Source organism: Phoxinus phoxinus (assembly GCF_949152265.1).
Source record: "Phoxinus phoxinus genome assembly, chromosome: 13".
NCBI lineage: Eukaryota > Metazoa > Chordata > Actinopteri > Cypriniformes > Leuciscidae > Phoxinus > Phoxinus phoxinus.
In genome coordinates this window covers 19,478,006-19,491,918 of record NC_136888.1, presented here as the reverse complement: position 1 = coordinate 19,491,918, position 13,913 = coordinate 19,478,006, and the positions used below count along the sequence as shown (strand labels likewise).

Below are 13,913 nucleotides of genomic sequence, written 5' to 3'. Positions count from 1 at the left end.
TTTACAGATCGTATCTGATGAAATAGAACGGTTAAGATTAAAATTTGGACACCTGCTGCTGTCGCGAGAATTTTAGGTTTATTTAGGACCTATTTTGCCAAACGTGTCACACCCGTGATTCTTCCGTTGAGAGCTTGAATAATAGACACTCAAGCGGCGGAGTAATACCGCACCTCACTCAGCACATTTAATACAAGTCATGGAGTTGGACAAAAACTACGATAAAACCTGTTGGAATGCATCTTTTTCAGCGATTTTTTTTGGGACCGTATCAGTGAACACCCCTGACCACTCGGTGAGTTTCACGTCTTTGTAAACGAAAGTTTAATGTGTTTTAGGAAGGAATCTTCCTGTGGCCATAGACAACCATTGTGGGGGTGAGGGGGGAAAGCGATATAAACCTAAAATTCTCGCGACAGCAGCATCTGTCCAAAGTTTAATCTTAACCGTTCTATTTCATCAGATACGATCTGTAAACAGGGCTTTAAGTGTAAAATACCGAACTTGTCCTTTAATATCAACATTTATTAATACATTATTTAAATCAAAAGTTGTATTAATATTCTGGAACCGAGCTAACAAACTAAACATGAGCAGTTTTATTTTGACTAACATTAACACATCTTAATAAATACTGTAACAAATGTATTGTTAATTGTTAATGTGAGATCATGTTTATTGTAAAGTGTTACCAAATTTTTTATAATATGGTAAATATGTAAATCAATTCAACCATCTTGAACAGCCAGCTAGAAATAAAGTAGGTCACGCTCACATAATATTAATATCAAATGATTAAAAAAATGTCTGGAATATATGATCTAATAATTATCCATGACACTTCAAACCTACATGTAAAGAGTTTATGCTTGAGGAAGAAGGCAGACTCTGGACTTTATCACTGTCATTACGTAAACTACACTTCATTGAAGTAAAAAACGAAACCTTAGACAGAATAGAAACTTGAGAACAATCGTGAGCTGACGTGTTTAATGACTGTTCCAGTAGATAAGAAGATGGTTTTATGAGCGTGATCATTATAAATACAGAACAATCTCTCAGCAACTCACACAAAGCTCAGATCAGCATTGCTAGAAGGAACATCTCAAACCAGACCAACACTGACCATTATTATGGAGTAAGTACTTTTTCCAATACAAATATGAAAAAATCTAGTCTAATGTAGGAATTTAAAGTGATTTACCAGACTAAACTCAAGATCGTGTAAAAATATTGTGGCTTAGTTGAAACTGTTGATTATCTGTCACATGACTGCTATGATATTTGTATGTAAACCAAAACATAGCATTTGTAACTCTTAATTATTAGATATTTTTTTTCTGAATGTGTCAGTAACTCTAGTCTAAAACAACGCCTTGAGAGGCTGGAGTGCCACTTCACCTGGAATCTGGAGCGCAGTACAAATGAGTCCCAGGATTTTCTGAGCAAGCTGAATTACATGGACCAGGAAACGTGCACTTGGCCGATTCACTATTACAACCTGCTGGGCTACATCCATCAGACTCTTGGCTCCAACACAGAGGCAGTGAAGCACCTGCACAAAGCAGAAAGTGTGATCCAGGAGCAGGGAACAGAAGAGGCAGGAGACCAGCTTCAGGTCAACAAAGCAAACCTGGCTTGGGTCTACTTCCATTTGGGAGAGATGGATAAAAGCAAAGGATATCTAGAAGAGGTGCAGAGGCTTCAGCGAATGCATCCTGCTCCACCTGGATGCACTTTACACCCTGAAGTCAGTGGAGAAAAGGGCTGGACGCTGGTGAAGTTCAACAAGTCCAATATGCGCCAGGCGATTGATTACTTTAAGATGGCTCTAAAAGCAGAACCAGATAGGAAGGAATGGCACAAAGGACTTGCCAAAGCCATGATCATGGACTTTGCACCATCTGAATTCACTCTAGATGAGATTGTAGAGCAACTGAAAATTGTACATGAAAAAGAACCAAATAGTTTGTTCATTTATTCTCATTATTTACTAAAACTGTCCAAACAGACAAAGGTGTCCATTGAAAGGGAGATGCAAGGTATACTAGAAAGAACTCTTGAAACTGGAAACCTGGAGTGTTTGCATGTTATTCTCAGGTATTATAGTGAACAGGATTCAGATAAAGCTATTGAAATAGCAGAGACAGCTCATGAAAAGTTCCCCTCTTCAGTTAAAGCGTTGAGACAATTGGCATACTGCTACAAATGGAAGGTTTACAGCATGGAAGACAGCGAGGAAAGGGAGACTTTGGCTAGGAAATCCATAAAGCTCTTTGAGAAGAATCTTATAGATTTCCCTCACTCATACAATGTAAAGATAGACCTTGCATCACTGCATTGTAAAACACACGAAATTGAGAAGGCAGATAAGATTTACAATAATCTCCTGTCAGAGGAAAATGATCTTTCTCCTCATAGACAACAGCACTTATTTTATAGTTATGCCCAACATCTAAATTATAATAAATCACAACCCAGAGATGCAGTCTCCTTTCACATGAAAGCAGCAGAAATCCCAGTAATGACAGGATGCAAACAAAAGAGTTTAAAAGTCCTTAACAGCATTATGAGGAGGGGCAGAGACCCTCGCTGTATAGAAATTCAGCATTTTCTGGAGGGAATTGAAGCTTCTGATTAAAATGTGCTCTAACGCATCAGACAAGTTATGAACAATGTCCCAACGTCATACATCAATCCTCAAAAATCATTATGGAGGATCTTTAAATTTCACTCAAAGCAGAAACCATAATGAAGAAATGGAGGGGAAGAAAATGAAGAAAAACATGAAAATGGGACAACTATCTTAATTCCCAATCTCTAGTCAATATACTGTATTCAGTGTTATATTTTGTTGTGTTAATGGGCTGCAGATTCTTGGAGCTTGATCGTATGCTTATTGCATCTAGTTATAACTATTGTTCACATATGACAGAAAACAAATACAAAGAATGTTTCAAATACAAGAATAAACATGTCTCTCGTTCATTTCTGATTAGTTTTTTAGTTTGTTGATAAGATTTATTTGAACTGCTCAGTTGATTTTGCAACTTTGTTTTCAGTGTGCAGTAACATACAAATTAAAACCCTTTTCTTACAATGTCTCAAGTTGAGTGCATTTTAAACATGATTTTTCTCTTAAGGGAACTTTGTAGCTCACCAGTGGAAAGGCTGAAGATACATTGTGACAAATTGAATGTTATTTTACTGTAATCTAACCAGCACAAATTCAAGGTCACTTTCAAATAAATGTGTTTTGTTGAGAATCACGAGGTATTTGATGTATTTTCTAAAAATGTAAAAAATAAATAAAAATGGTTTCCCTTCTTGTCAAAAACCCATAATTCCTATCAAAGGCACAGTATTTTTCATGACCTTTATCTGACAGGCCATCTGATACTGCTTACATATTGTATCTAATATTATTCTTGTTTCCTTGGTAATGATTTAGCCATATTTTTCATGTGAGTCTAAAGTCCGAAGAAAGCTCTGCTGATTGATGCAGAATTAGGAAAGCTCTATTTAACACATTTGGCATATTTAAAACATTACAACATTCTGCAGAATTCAACCCCCCCCCCCCCCCAAAAAAAAAAGAAAAGAAAAAGAAAATGTGGAAATAAAATAAGCAGATTTGATTTCATCTGGGCCACGAGTTATCATATTGATAGCAGCACTAAAATGAGTAACACTTTTATGACCATATACACTATACACTACTATTTAAAAGGTTGGGATCACTTTTATTCAGCACGGGAATATTAAATTGATTAAAAGTGACAGTGAAGGCATTTATAATGTTACAAATGATTTCTATGTCTAAACCAATTATGTTATTTTAAACTTTCTATTCATTAAAGAATCCTAAAAAAAACTGTATCACAGTTTCCACACAAAAAAAAACAGCAACACTGTTTTCAACAAATAGGTGAGCATTAGAGGCTTCTTTAAAAACGTTAAAATCTTACAGACCCCAAACATTTGAATGGTAGTGTACATTATAAATACTTTGAGAGCTGTGAATAAAGCAGTATACATGTAACTTCTGGGCAAAGGACATCGGTTCATTTGTCTGACTAGCCAATCAGATATCAGCTCGAGAGACAGATTCAAATATCAAATGAGTATCAAATATGAAACACTTTCTTTTGTAGCAAACTCATTCAAATATTTTGAACAATGAAAAGTTTCTCTCAAGCACAAAATGTCACCTTTAAATCACCAAATTCTTAATAAAATCCTGTATTTTGGCAGTAGAGGCGTGTGTTTGAGCATGTGTTTGTGGCAGTCCATCTGACGGATGAGAGCTTTGGATCAGAAACACAAAAAAAACTCTCATATAACCCTGTTTAATTCCAGAGGAGGCACTTTCATGTTTCTTGACAGCAATATTGCTGTCCTTTTCTATTGCTTTAGAAATCTCCTGTACCTGGTTATGAGTCAGTTTAAGCAAGAGCTCCCTCTAGTGCAGCGGATGATCACTCTCACAGCAGCCAGAATCACAGCACTGCAGATCAGAGAGACTCCACTGAGGAAGAATGTAGATGTGTAGGAGCCTGTCTGATCCACTAGCCAACCTGAGAGAAAGAGAGAGAGAGATTTCATAAAACACTCTGATTTAGTGAAATGTACTGCAGACACATACAAGTGAATAAGCAACTGTATGTGTAAACAGTAACTCCGTAACTACAGTAACTTGTGTGATTGATTCTTGGCATGTATTGGAAAGTGAAAATCTGTCTGTGTGTTTGTGAGTGTGAAAGAGAGAGTGGGTAAATCTTCTCTGACCTCCAATAGGTGGGCTGATGAGGTAGGGGATGGCGTGGAGGAAGTAAACAACTCCCAGAGCTGAGGTCAGTTGGGTGGAGCTGACCGTGTCAGAGGTCACCACAGGAATAAGTGCCACGTAAGCTCCGTCAAAGTAGCCGTAGATGAGAGAAAAGGGGACGAGGAGGGAAAAACCACTCAGCAGAGGCAGAAAGAGACAGCTTAGGCCTTCTGACCCCACAGCCAGCATGTAACTCACCACCCTATATGGCCTCAAACACCTAAACATAAATAGATACAGATCAAACCGCAGAGTTAGATGGGAATCATTAAGAATTACAGAAATAAACAATTCCATTAACAGTATTTTTAGTACGTTCAAGGAATTAATAAAAAAGAGAAGATATTTTTAACAATACGGTAATTAAAAAACAAAACATTTTTTAGAAAATACGTGTCATTCCAGCTTCTAATGACATTTCAGTGCTTTTGTCCTTTTCAGTCTATTTAACCTTAAAGTTGGTATGAAAGTTGCAATTGTTTTCTCTTCCCTATTGTGATGTGTATTCACGTATAATGGCTACTAGTGTGAGAAAAAAATATAGGGAGTTGATTTTGTCCATCGGGCATTGATTGGATATATGGATTGCTGTCATTTGCTATTGCCGAGACATTGGTTGATAAAGTGAGATGAGATTAAGTACATAAAGTATATTTGTGCTATTTAATATATTTAAAAATTGCAGGTTTGAGTAATATTCGGAGTTTGCATTTCACAGTTTTTATTCATTTTGAGGAATACTGAATCTGTTTTTGTGCAAGTGAGATTAAATGCATGTTTAAATTTAGTCTGCACTTTGCACTTATTCACAATTTCTCTCAAAATGGGGACAAGAGAGGTGTCAGTCAATAAAGGTGAAAGCAAAGTAACTTGCGTTACTTATTTTACAAAGTAACTCGGGTAGTTTGTAGTAAATTTAAAAGCAATGGAAAATGGAAATGGATGGAAAATACTAGTTACTTGCGAACTAGTAATTGATTACGTGTAATGTGTTATTTACCTCTGAATGTGATTTTAAAGACAGATTACAGTACCACAAAATTAATTAAATGTCTACCTTCACAGGCTCTATGAAGTAAACCGACGTCTAGCATAGATGTAACTCTCAAATATTGCAATTTACGAGAAAATACTCGAAAAGAGACATTCACAACAACCTTACTTACTTTCTATCAGCAATCCATCCGAAAGTGATAGTTCCGACAATCCCTGACACTCCAAGTATGGACATGAGTAATGCTGCCTGTTGAGGGCTGACACCTGCGCTCAGTGAATATGGTACAAGATACACAAATGGCACACTGCAACCATATGCAAGGAACAGGAAGGACACCAACAGCAACAGGAAGTCTGGTATCAACAGGAAGGAATATTCTCTCAATACGGGTTTCCTTATGACAGACCATACGTTTTCCCTTGACTCCTTCAGTATGTTTGTGTTTAACACCTTTGATTGTGCCAGAGCGGTGTGGTTAGCGTTTGCTTCGGATTTTGATTCTGGGATGGCTGGCAAGTCATCTGATTGTATTAAAGCTGGGACTGAGATGTTCCATTCATCTGCGCTTCCGTTCACGGTCTCTGAGTCTTCAGAGAGATCCTGTCTATGGTTTAGCTCCTCATCGGAGTGTGTATGCTTTGCATCAGAGGGCCCTGACTTATCTTCCTCCATCTGTTCTTTTCCATCCCATGGCATATTGTCAGGTTGTTCTTTCCCCCCTCTGTCTTTCATCATTTTATCCGTATCCATATGTTTTATCTCCACTGATCTCTGTTCCTGTGCACACAATTCAACATTGAGGACTCGATCAGCAAGTTTCACATTCAGCAAATCAACCTTTTTGTTACCCTCCAAGTCCATCTCCTTCTGCCTCCCTCTTTGGCCTTCCAAAGGCCTCATAAGGGCTCCACAGACACACAAGTGAGACACCAAACCCCCCAGAATGAGCAGCGCACCCCTCCAGGAGAAGAACTCAATGAGGAGTTGCACAGCCGGTGCTAGTATGAAGGTTCCAATGCCGCTGCCTGACATGGCGATCCCGTAAGCCAGCGCTTTTCTCTCGCTGAAGTAAGAACCCACCATGGCGATTGCAGGAGTGTAGCTGAGAGCAAATCCCAAACCTGTGCAGAAAATCAGGAGGGCTAGTATTCAAGACTACAGATATGCGTGACTAGTTTGTTGCAAATTAGAGGTACACTATGTTCAAAATGAACAAAATTTTAATAATGTGTCAATATGTCGTCAATCTTTCTTCCAAAACGAGTTTTTGTCTTGAATTTTCTATTATAAAAGAATATAAGCCTAGTATAAGTGTTTATATTTTAGACATGACGGGATGGTTTTCTGCCGTATTTAGATCTCTAACCAAGTTCATTAAATCATTATCTATTGTGAAGGGTCACTCCATTATGGTTGTTGTAGAGCTGTGCTGGAATTTATTTTCAAGCAAGTACTGTGTCTATTAATGGGTAAATCTACAGTAACGTCTTCAGCTAGTCAGCTTGAGATCCTTTCCATCTAAACTGGTTAGTTCTCTTAAACCTAGTAGTGAATGTATTATGAGCAGTAGGATAACCATATTCATCCGCACGGTCAAGCAGAGCCAAAGCACTACCGAAACAATGTTCTTTGGCAAATGCAAGAAGTTTTGATTTTTAACTGCTAGAGGGTCAAAAGTTACATAGTGTACCCTTAAATGGATACTTCACCCAAAATGTTTAATTTGCCAGTAATTTACTCACTCTCAGGCCATCCAAGATTTAAGTGACTTTTTTTTCTTCAGTAGAACTGTAAAGAAGATTTTTAGCTGAAACTGTGGTCCTCTGTGATTCATATAATAGAAGTCAATGGTGCAGTCACTTAGAGAAAAAAAACATATGCAGACAAAACAAAATGAATACCCGCAGCTCCTGAGGATACATTGAGGTCTTTAGAAGCTAAATGATCGCTCTATGCAAGAAACTGAACATTATTATTTTTTTTTTTTACCTCTAATCCACAGCTTTGACAAACGGTCCTGAGCGTGTTAGCGACAGTCTGGAGCATAAGCTTTCTGTCGCATAAACATTTATATTTTTGCTTGATTCATTAAAATGTTTGCAATTCACAATACACTTTATACGTCCTTGACTTTTCTTTGCATTCACAAATTAAAATGAATACATACTCATTTCTACATGGAATCATAATTTAACAGCATTCAGCTCACATGCGAGGTCGCTCCTACACATACGTCATTATGATTGACCGTTTGCCAAGGCTGTGGATTAGAGGTAAAAAAAAAATATTGATCAGTTCTTGCATAGACCAATCATTTTGCTTAAGACCTCAATTAATTGTCAGGAGTCGTGGGTATTCATTTTGATTTGTCGGCATATATATATTTATTTTTATCTCACCAAGGACCACAGTTTCAGCTAAAAGTCTTCTTTGCTGTTCTACTGAAGAAGGCCATCTTGGATGGCCTGAGGGGGAGTAAATTAACAGCAATTTTCATTACCTTTAACATAATAGTTACAGGGGAAAATTATGATTATCAGTGCAGTTGAAATAGAAGTCTCTGTTTGAGTTTGAAATATTGAGAATGTTGTGTATGCTGCTGTGTGTGCATCTGTATCAAACCTGTAAGAACACCCAGTGTAAGATACAGGAACTCTACGCTAGTGGCCAGTGAGCTGAGCACCAGACCAGCAGAGGAAAGAAGTCCACCAATCATGACAGCTGTACGAGAAGAGAGGCGGTTCCCTATATAACTACCCAGTGGTGCTATAAAGAGAGAAAGAGAAAAAGAATGAGGTGGATTGCATGATAGTGGAAGTTTGTATTATTTTATGACTGATAACCGATTAATGGAGAATATTAAAATTCAGTACATGTTCTAGGCTACTCATATCTTGCATGTATAAATAAAAAAACAAAATACTAAAAGTTACAAGTGAATTTAAAGTATGAAAAATAAAATTAATTTAGTTTAAATTTAAGTGTTATTAAATTATTTAATTTCCACTTTAAATGAGAGTTGGATTACAGTAATCTAAATGTAAAAAGAGGGGCAATGAGCATTCACAATTAAATATTGACTGATAAATATGATCAACCTATACCAATAAAAAAAAACACCAACTGTATGGAACAGATAAATTGTTCATCATGCAGAAACATTATTTAACTCACTATTTACATCACTGAATAAACCCGATATATTAAGTTAGACAATCATTTTTTTATATATATAATATATATATATATATATATATATATATATATAAATAATAAAGTGTTAAGTGTTAAATCACCTTAAGATCACCACTTTTTACAGTTAGTATTAACATATGTTACTCTTTTTTTATGAAACCCTACCATTTGTGTGCATTTATATGGGTATTTATCCTCATGATTGATGCATATTGTGTATGTATGCATCACAATTGATATGACAAAATAATCTAACTGCTTGTAAAGAATCAGTGAAGAAATAGATACCAAAAGATACACCCAAAACCCCCACATAAATAATAAAATGTGTTTCTGTGAATATTCTTTCTCACTGGCAGCCAGATAAATCTGGTTTAGTGTGGACTATGCACTGTAAAACTGTCAACGCAGATTTTTTTGAAAACAAAGTTCTCCTAAAGTCAATATAGTTGAACTACCACCGCTAAGTCACAGAGTTTTGCTATAGGGTGAACAGTAGAAGTTTTTTTTTTATTTTGCCTTATATGGGTCTTACCACACAACATTGTAGTGCAGTCCAGCAGAGAATGTATCCATGCAGTTGCAGAATAATCTCTGGAAAAGTATGACTGGAATTCCACAAAAAAGATGGAAACACACCTGCAACCAGCATGAAAATGGACAGTTTTGAGGAAGCAATATGCTAAAGGTCATCTGTTGCTTACTGCAACATTCATTTAAGTCGTTTTAAGTACAAAATTTTCTATCAACATCCAAAACTGGGTAGTTATTCTCTATATCATTAAGCACTGTTTCTGATCTCCCTGAAACGCTTCAACTGTAGTCTTGAGTTTTCTCCCAGGAACGTACACGTCACAATATTCCTCATTTAAATAATTCCCGCCAAAAGGCGAGGCATGGTGGAGTTGCGTTAGTACTGTGTTGAAACTCGAGGCATGGTGAGTTGCGTTAGTACTGTGTTGAAACTCGAGGCATGGTGGAGTTGCGTTAGTACTGTGTTGAAACTCGCTGTTATGGTGAGGGGCGTGGCATTTCTGAAACATGTTGGAAGCAGTTGACCAATCACAAAACACTTGTCCAGCTGACCAATCAGAGCACATTACGCTTTCGGAAGGAGGGGCTTCATAGAGAGAGAAACTAAAATGAGCATTACTGACAGGCTGGGAAGAGAGGTGCAGCAACAATGTAACATATGTGAATAATAATGTGTTTCAAGCATTAAAAACCCTATTCTAGTAGACTCCAAAAACAAAATCAAGACCATAATATGGCCTCTTTAAACTGACAAAACAGAGGTGATGTGAGGGTATCACCTTGATTCTTGGTAAGCAAAGAAGTGCATATAAAAAAAACGTGTCTGTGGGCAGTCATGAACTGACCTAGTGACCGCACGTGTGCAAACGGTGGTGAGGAAACATCCAGCCACGATCATCCAGCCCCATCCGCCATCCGGAGTGGCCACTGAATGTGTTTTTTTTTCAGTCATCTCTAGTCCTCTCTTCATCCTCTCCCTCGCTCTCTCACTCCTTTCAGCCTCTTGTTTCCTCTTCTGTCCAGTTTCAGCTGGTTTTGTTCTCTCCGGCTCTGTTTGGGACGTATTTACTTGCTGTTTTTCTCTCATTACTTCTGTTCCTTCTCGCTTTCATCTATAAGGAGCTTTTAAATGCCATCAAGCAAAATCTGCAGCAGAAGCAGAATTTTTTTCAATCCTAGCCACCTTCTAAAATTGTATGTGCAGTATAAATCAGTCTGTATGTTAAGAAAAATCTGTGTTGTAATACAAGTGAAATAGCTTCAAATGACATTGTCGTGTTTTGGATTAAATACTAAATGTCTCTGAGATTAAAAAAAAAAAAAAAAAAAATTGAGACAGAAAATTAACATTCTTGTCATCATTTACTCACCCTTGTGTGAACACACAACTCAGGATTTACCACTCTATGACTGACTGGTTAGTGAGTGAGAGACCTGGCAAAGAAATAAGAGCAAAATTGTCCCAGGCTGAGTCTATCCTGCTACATATGCACTCTGAGATGTTTTCCATGATGCAGACAGTGACCAAGTTACTACACACACTAGTCTGATTCAAAGGGAGGCGAGGAACAGTGTGTTTTTATCAATGCCAAGAAAGAGGGCCAAAAACTACTTCATGGGGCAATAGCAGTTACTTATTGCAAAAATGTGTAAACATGAAACAAAGCATCATTCAACCAACCAAACTCTTGACAATAACCATTACCAGAGTTAGATTTTGTCCTGGACTCACCTCAATCTATGTCTGGTAAACCAGATCACAGTCAGACCTGATGTGATGACTTGTTGTCTTTAAATTAAAGACTTAACAGGTCGCCTCACTGATGGAAAGTCTTCTGCATGAAAAAAGGTCACTATAATATTACAGACAATAGAGTTCAACTTTTTTTTTAAACTGTTCTTTTGACCTTTCTGTTCATAAAAAAAAACTGCAAAATTACTATCCTGTAAGTTAAACAAAATAATTGAGATTGAAAAGTTGTGACCAGTAGAGGTCAGAAGAGTGAACATGTAAAAATCATCATTCTGGATCAATGTAGGTACACAAGCTCAAATAATTATGAATAAGCATATGAGAATAGTAACAACAGTTGTGTACAATCACTTAGGGAGTTTTTCCTGAACAACATACAAACAACAAAACACATGACTGCATGAGCTTTCGAAGTGGTCATAAAGAAGCGCACTTACTCTGAAACATATTTCCCAGTGTACAGAATCTGGAACAGACGAGGAACAAAAACAACCACTGCTCTCCTCCAAAGTGTGGTACACATTGGCGCACATGGCTCTGCATCACTGCGCGGCGTGCGCGCGCGCTTGGACAGATCAGCACAGCAGGGCGGAAACTACAGCCAGCCAACGTGAGGTGGAAGTAGAGGGGGCTGCTGGTCTAAACTACAGTTGCTAAACTACAACTGCTGTCCTGGGTAGGATATTTGCCATGGTTCCCTCTCACCCCACCCAGTATGCAAATTATTATTAGCCTATAACTTTCAGGAGGGTTCACTGTTTTAATGGAATTTCAGTTTTCAGGACATCTATTGAAGGTCGTCCCGAACAAACCAAACTCTCTTTTGGTCAAACTCTTATGGAAGCTACCGCAACGGAATATAACAATTTAAACTTTTTTCTCTTTTTATCTCAAAATTCTGACTTTTTATCTCACAATTTATAAAGTCAGAATTGCGAGCTAAGTCAATTGTAAGAAATTAATTCGCAATTGCGAGTTATTAAGTCCAAGTATGAGGGGGGGGGGGGGGGGTACTTACTTTTCCCTCAGAATTGCGATTTTATACCTCACAATTCCGACTCGCAATTGTATCACGCAATTCTTTTTATTTTGTGGCGGGAGCCGAAAATATAACTACACAAAAACGTTGATTGAGATACATTTAAAATGTCAATCTATAATAGGCTACAGTTCTAAATAATAGTATTTTACCCCATGATCCTAAAAAACAGTTCGAGTGCCCTACTAGGCTACCTCATCAGCGAAAAGTGTGCGAAAGTATTTAGAGCTAGGTGAAAATACGCCCTGAATGAATTGTAAACTAAATTTTGTGGTTACTGGAGTGTTTGAAACCCTAAGAGAAACATATATTTATATGTAAAAAAAAAAAAAAGAGAAAAAAAAGTGTATTACTAAGACCCCGCCCTCACCGTTTGTTTTGAGTTCCTGGGGTTCAATCCCAAGCTTAACTGAGGGGATCAGACAGGAGATAACAGGAGAACAGCGATTTGCCCATGCATATTACCCTAGGGGGTAAAGGTGATCACTCATTTGCTTTTGAAAAACATTTAATCTGGGAAGTTTGAGAGGGGGTAGCCTAGTGATTTTTTTTTTTTTTTTTTACATTTTTCTTTTCTTTTTGTCCTCGTTCATTCTCTCGGGTTCAGTTTAGTGTAGGACTACTTTAAGTTTAACTAAAAATGTATATGATGAAGCAGTGGCGGGCCGTGCATTTCACACCTAGGCCTTCAGTGATGTCCAACCTGAATTAATAACGAAAAACAGTGAAATTCCTGTTTTATTTTGCACCGGCAGTTATAGGGTTAATGCGGTGAGTTCGGGAAAGGCTGGGTAGAGAGAAACGAGCGAGTGCGTTCGGCTTTAAAGTGTAGGCTACAGTGGTTCTTGCGTTCTGATTATAAATTCGGAAACGGATCCTCCCTTGTCTTGAACTTCAATGGTTACAATAGTATTAATGTTTGAAAAAAGAAGTTGCTTCGATCATAAATTTACAAGAAAAATTAGGAAGAAAATATTATGAACGGACAAAAACGGGGGCAAAAAATGCATTATACTCACCAAAACTACTGCCTATTTTTTTTAATACAAAATCCATTCTAATTTCTTTCCTCAAAAAGACTTAAATTACTTGGATGTACAGGTTGTCTGCGTTTCAGTCCCAACAACCTTTTCTATTGCCATCGAGGCTATAAAGTGCTGAAAGTCGAGTCCGTCCCGACGTATTTCTGGCATAAGTTTTAATTGGCTTTAGTGCTGCAAGTGTCTGCTCGACAGAAGCAGTAAACCGGGAAAACACCGCAAAACATGATGATGTGTAACGTTACAGCCGACACAAGCTCTCACACAGATTTTTGAACGATATCAATGAGATCAGCGGGACTTTTGCCTTCAAAATCAGGCATAACTTTACATTCAGTTCTGTTTTTACCCGGAAAGATCGATATAGATCCGTGACTCTGCGTAAGCTGAGTAAAGCTGAATAAGGGATTTTTCCGGTAGGTTTGAACCTGCTGGTGGTCGAGGAAGGAAAGAAACATTAATTTGTGGGTTGAAAAAATTTAAAAATCTACAGGAATATATTTTAGTTTACACAGTTCGCTACTGAT

General features: G+C 37.5%; 2 protein-coding genes across 4 annotated transcripts; one reads left to right on the top strand and one right to left on the bottom strand.

Moving 5' to 3' along the window:
* Positions 1 to 218: 218 nt before the first annotated feature.
* On the top strand, positions 219 to 3,340 carry ifit16 (interferon-induced protein with tetratricopeptide repeats 16). Of its 2 annotated transcripts, none has more exons than XM_079632987.1 (2): positions 219 to 295; positions 1,354 to 3,340. In XM_079632987.1, the coding sequence occupies exon 2, from the start codon at positions 1,460 to 1,462 to the stop codon at positions 2,639 to 2,641; it is 1,182 nt and encodes a 393-aa protein (XP_079489113.1). In that variant the 5' UTR covers positions 219 to 295; positions 1,354 to 1,459; the 3' UTR covers positions 2,642 to 3,340. The 2 variants fall into 2 exon arrangements, with proteins under 2 accessions (XP_079489113.1, XP_079489112.1); XM_079632986.1 differs by lacking the exon at positions 219 to 295 and adding an exon at positions 1,018 to 1,138 and having other exon boundaries at positions 1,354 to 2,769.
* Positions 3,319 to 11,967, bottom strand: slc16a12a (solute carrier family 16 member 12a). 2 transcript variants are annotated; one of them, XM_079632982.1, is made up of 9 exons: positions 11,745 to 11,967; positions 11,287 to 11,389; positions 10,925 to 10,988; positions 10,400 to 10,700; positions 9,556 to 9,659; positions 8,448 to 8,591; positions 5,995 to 6,946; positions 4,789 to 5,048; positions 3,319 to 4,577 (listed from the first exon to the last, which is right to left on the bottom strand). In XM_079632982.1, the coding sequence occupies exons 4-9, from the start codon at positions 10,639 to 10,641 to the stop codon at positions 4,441 to 4,443; spliced, it is 1,839 nt and encodes a 612-aa protein (XP_079489108.1). In that variant the 5' UTR covers positions 10,642 to 10,700; positions 10,925 to 10,988; positions 11,287 to 11,389; positions 11,745 to 11,967; the 3' UTR covers positions 3,319 to 4,440. The 2 variants fall into 2 exon arrangements, with proteins under 2 accessions (XP_079489108.1, XP_079489109.1); XM_079632983.1 differs by lacking the exons at positions 10,925 to 10,988; positions 11,287 to 11,389; positions 11,745 to 11,967 and having other exon boundaries at positions 10,400 to 10,743.
* Between the last annotated feature and the right edge of the window lie 1,946 nt (positions 11,968 to 13,913).

What these genes read in the sequence shown, in the direction of transcription:
- slc16a12a (XM_079632982.1), bottom strand. Translation starts at nt 10,641, where the DNA reads ATGAGAGAAAAACAGCAAGTAAATACGTCCCAAACAGAGCCGGAGAGA. An exon ending in GGATGGATTGCTGATAGAAA is followed by an intron (nt 5,049 to 5,994) that starts GTAAGTAAGGTT and finishes ATTTATGTTTAG; the next exon opens with GTGTTTGAGGCCATATAGGG. An exon ending in CATCAGCCCACCTATTGGAG is followed by an intron (nt 4,578 to 4,788) that starts GTCAGAGAAGAT and finishes TCTTTCTCTCAG; the next exon opens with GTTGGCTAGTGGATCAGACA.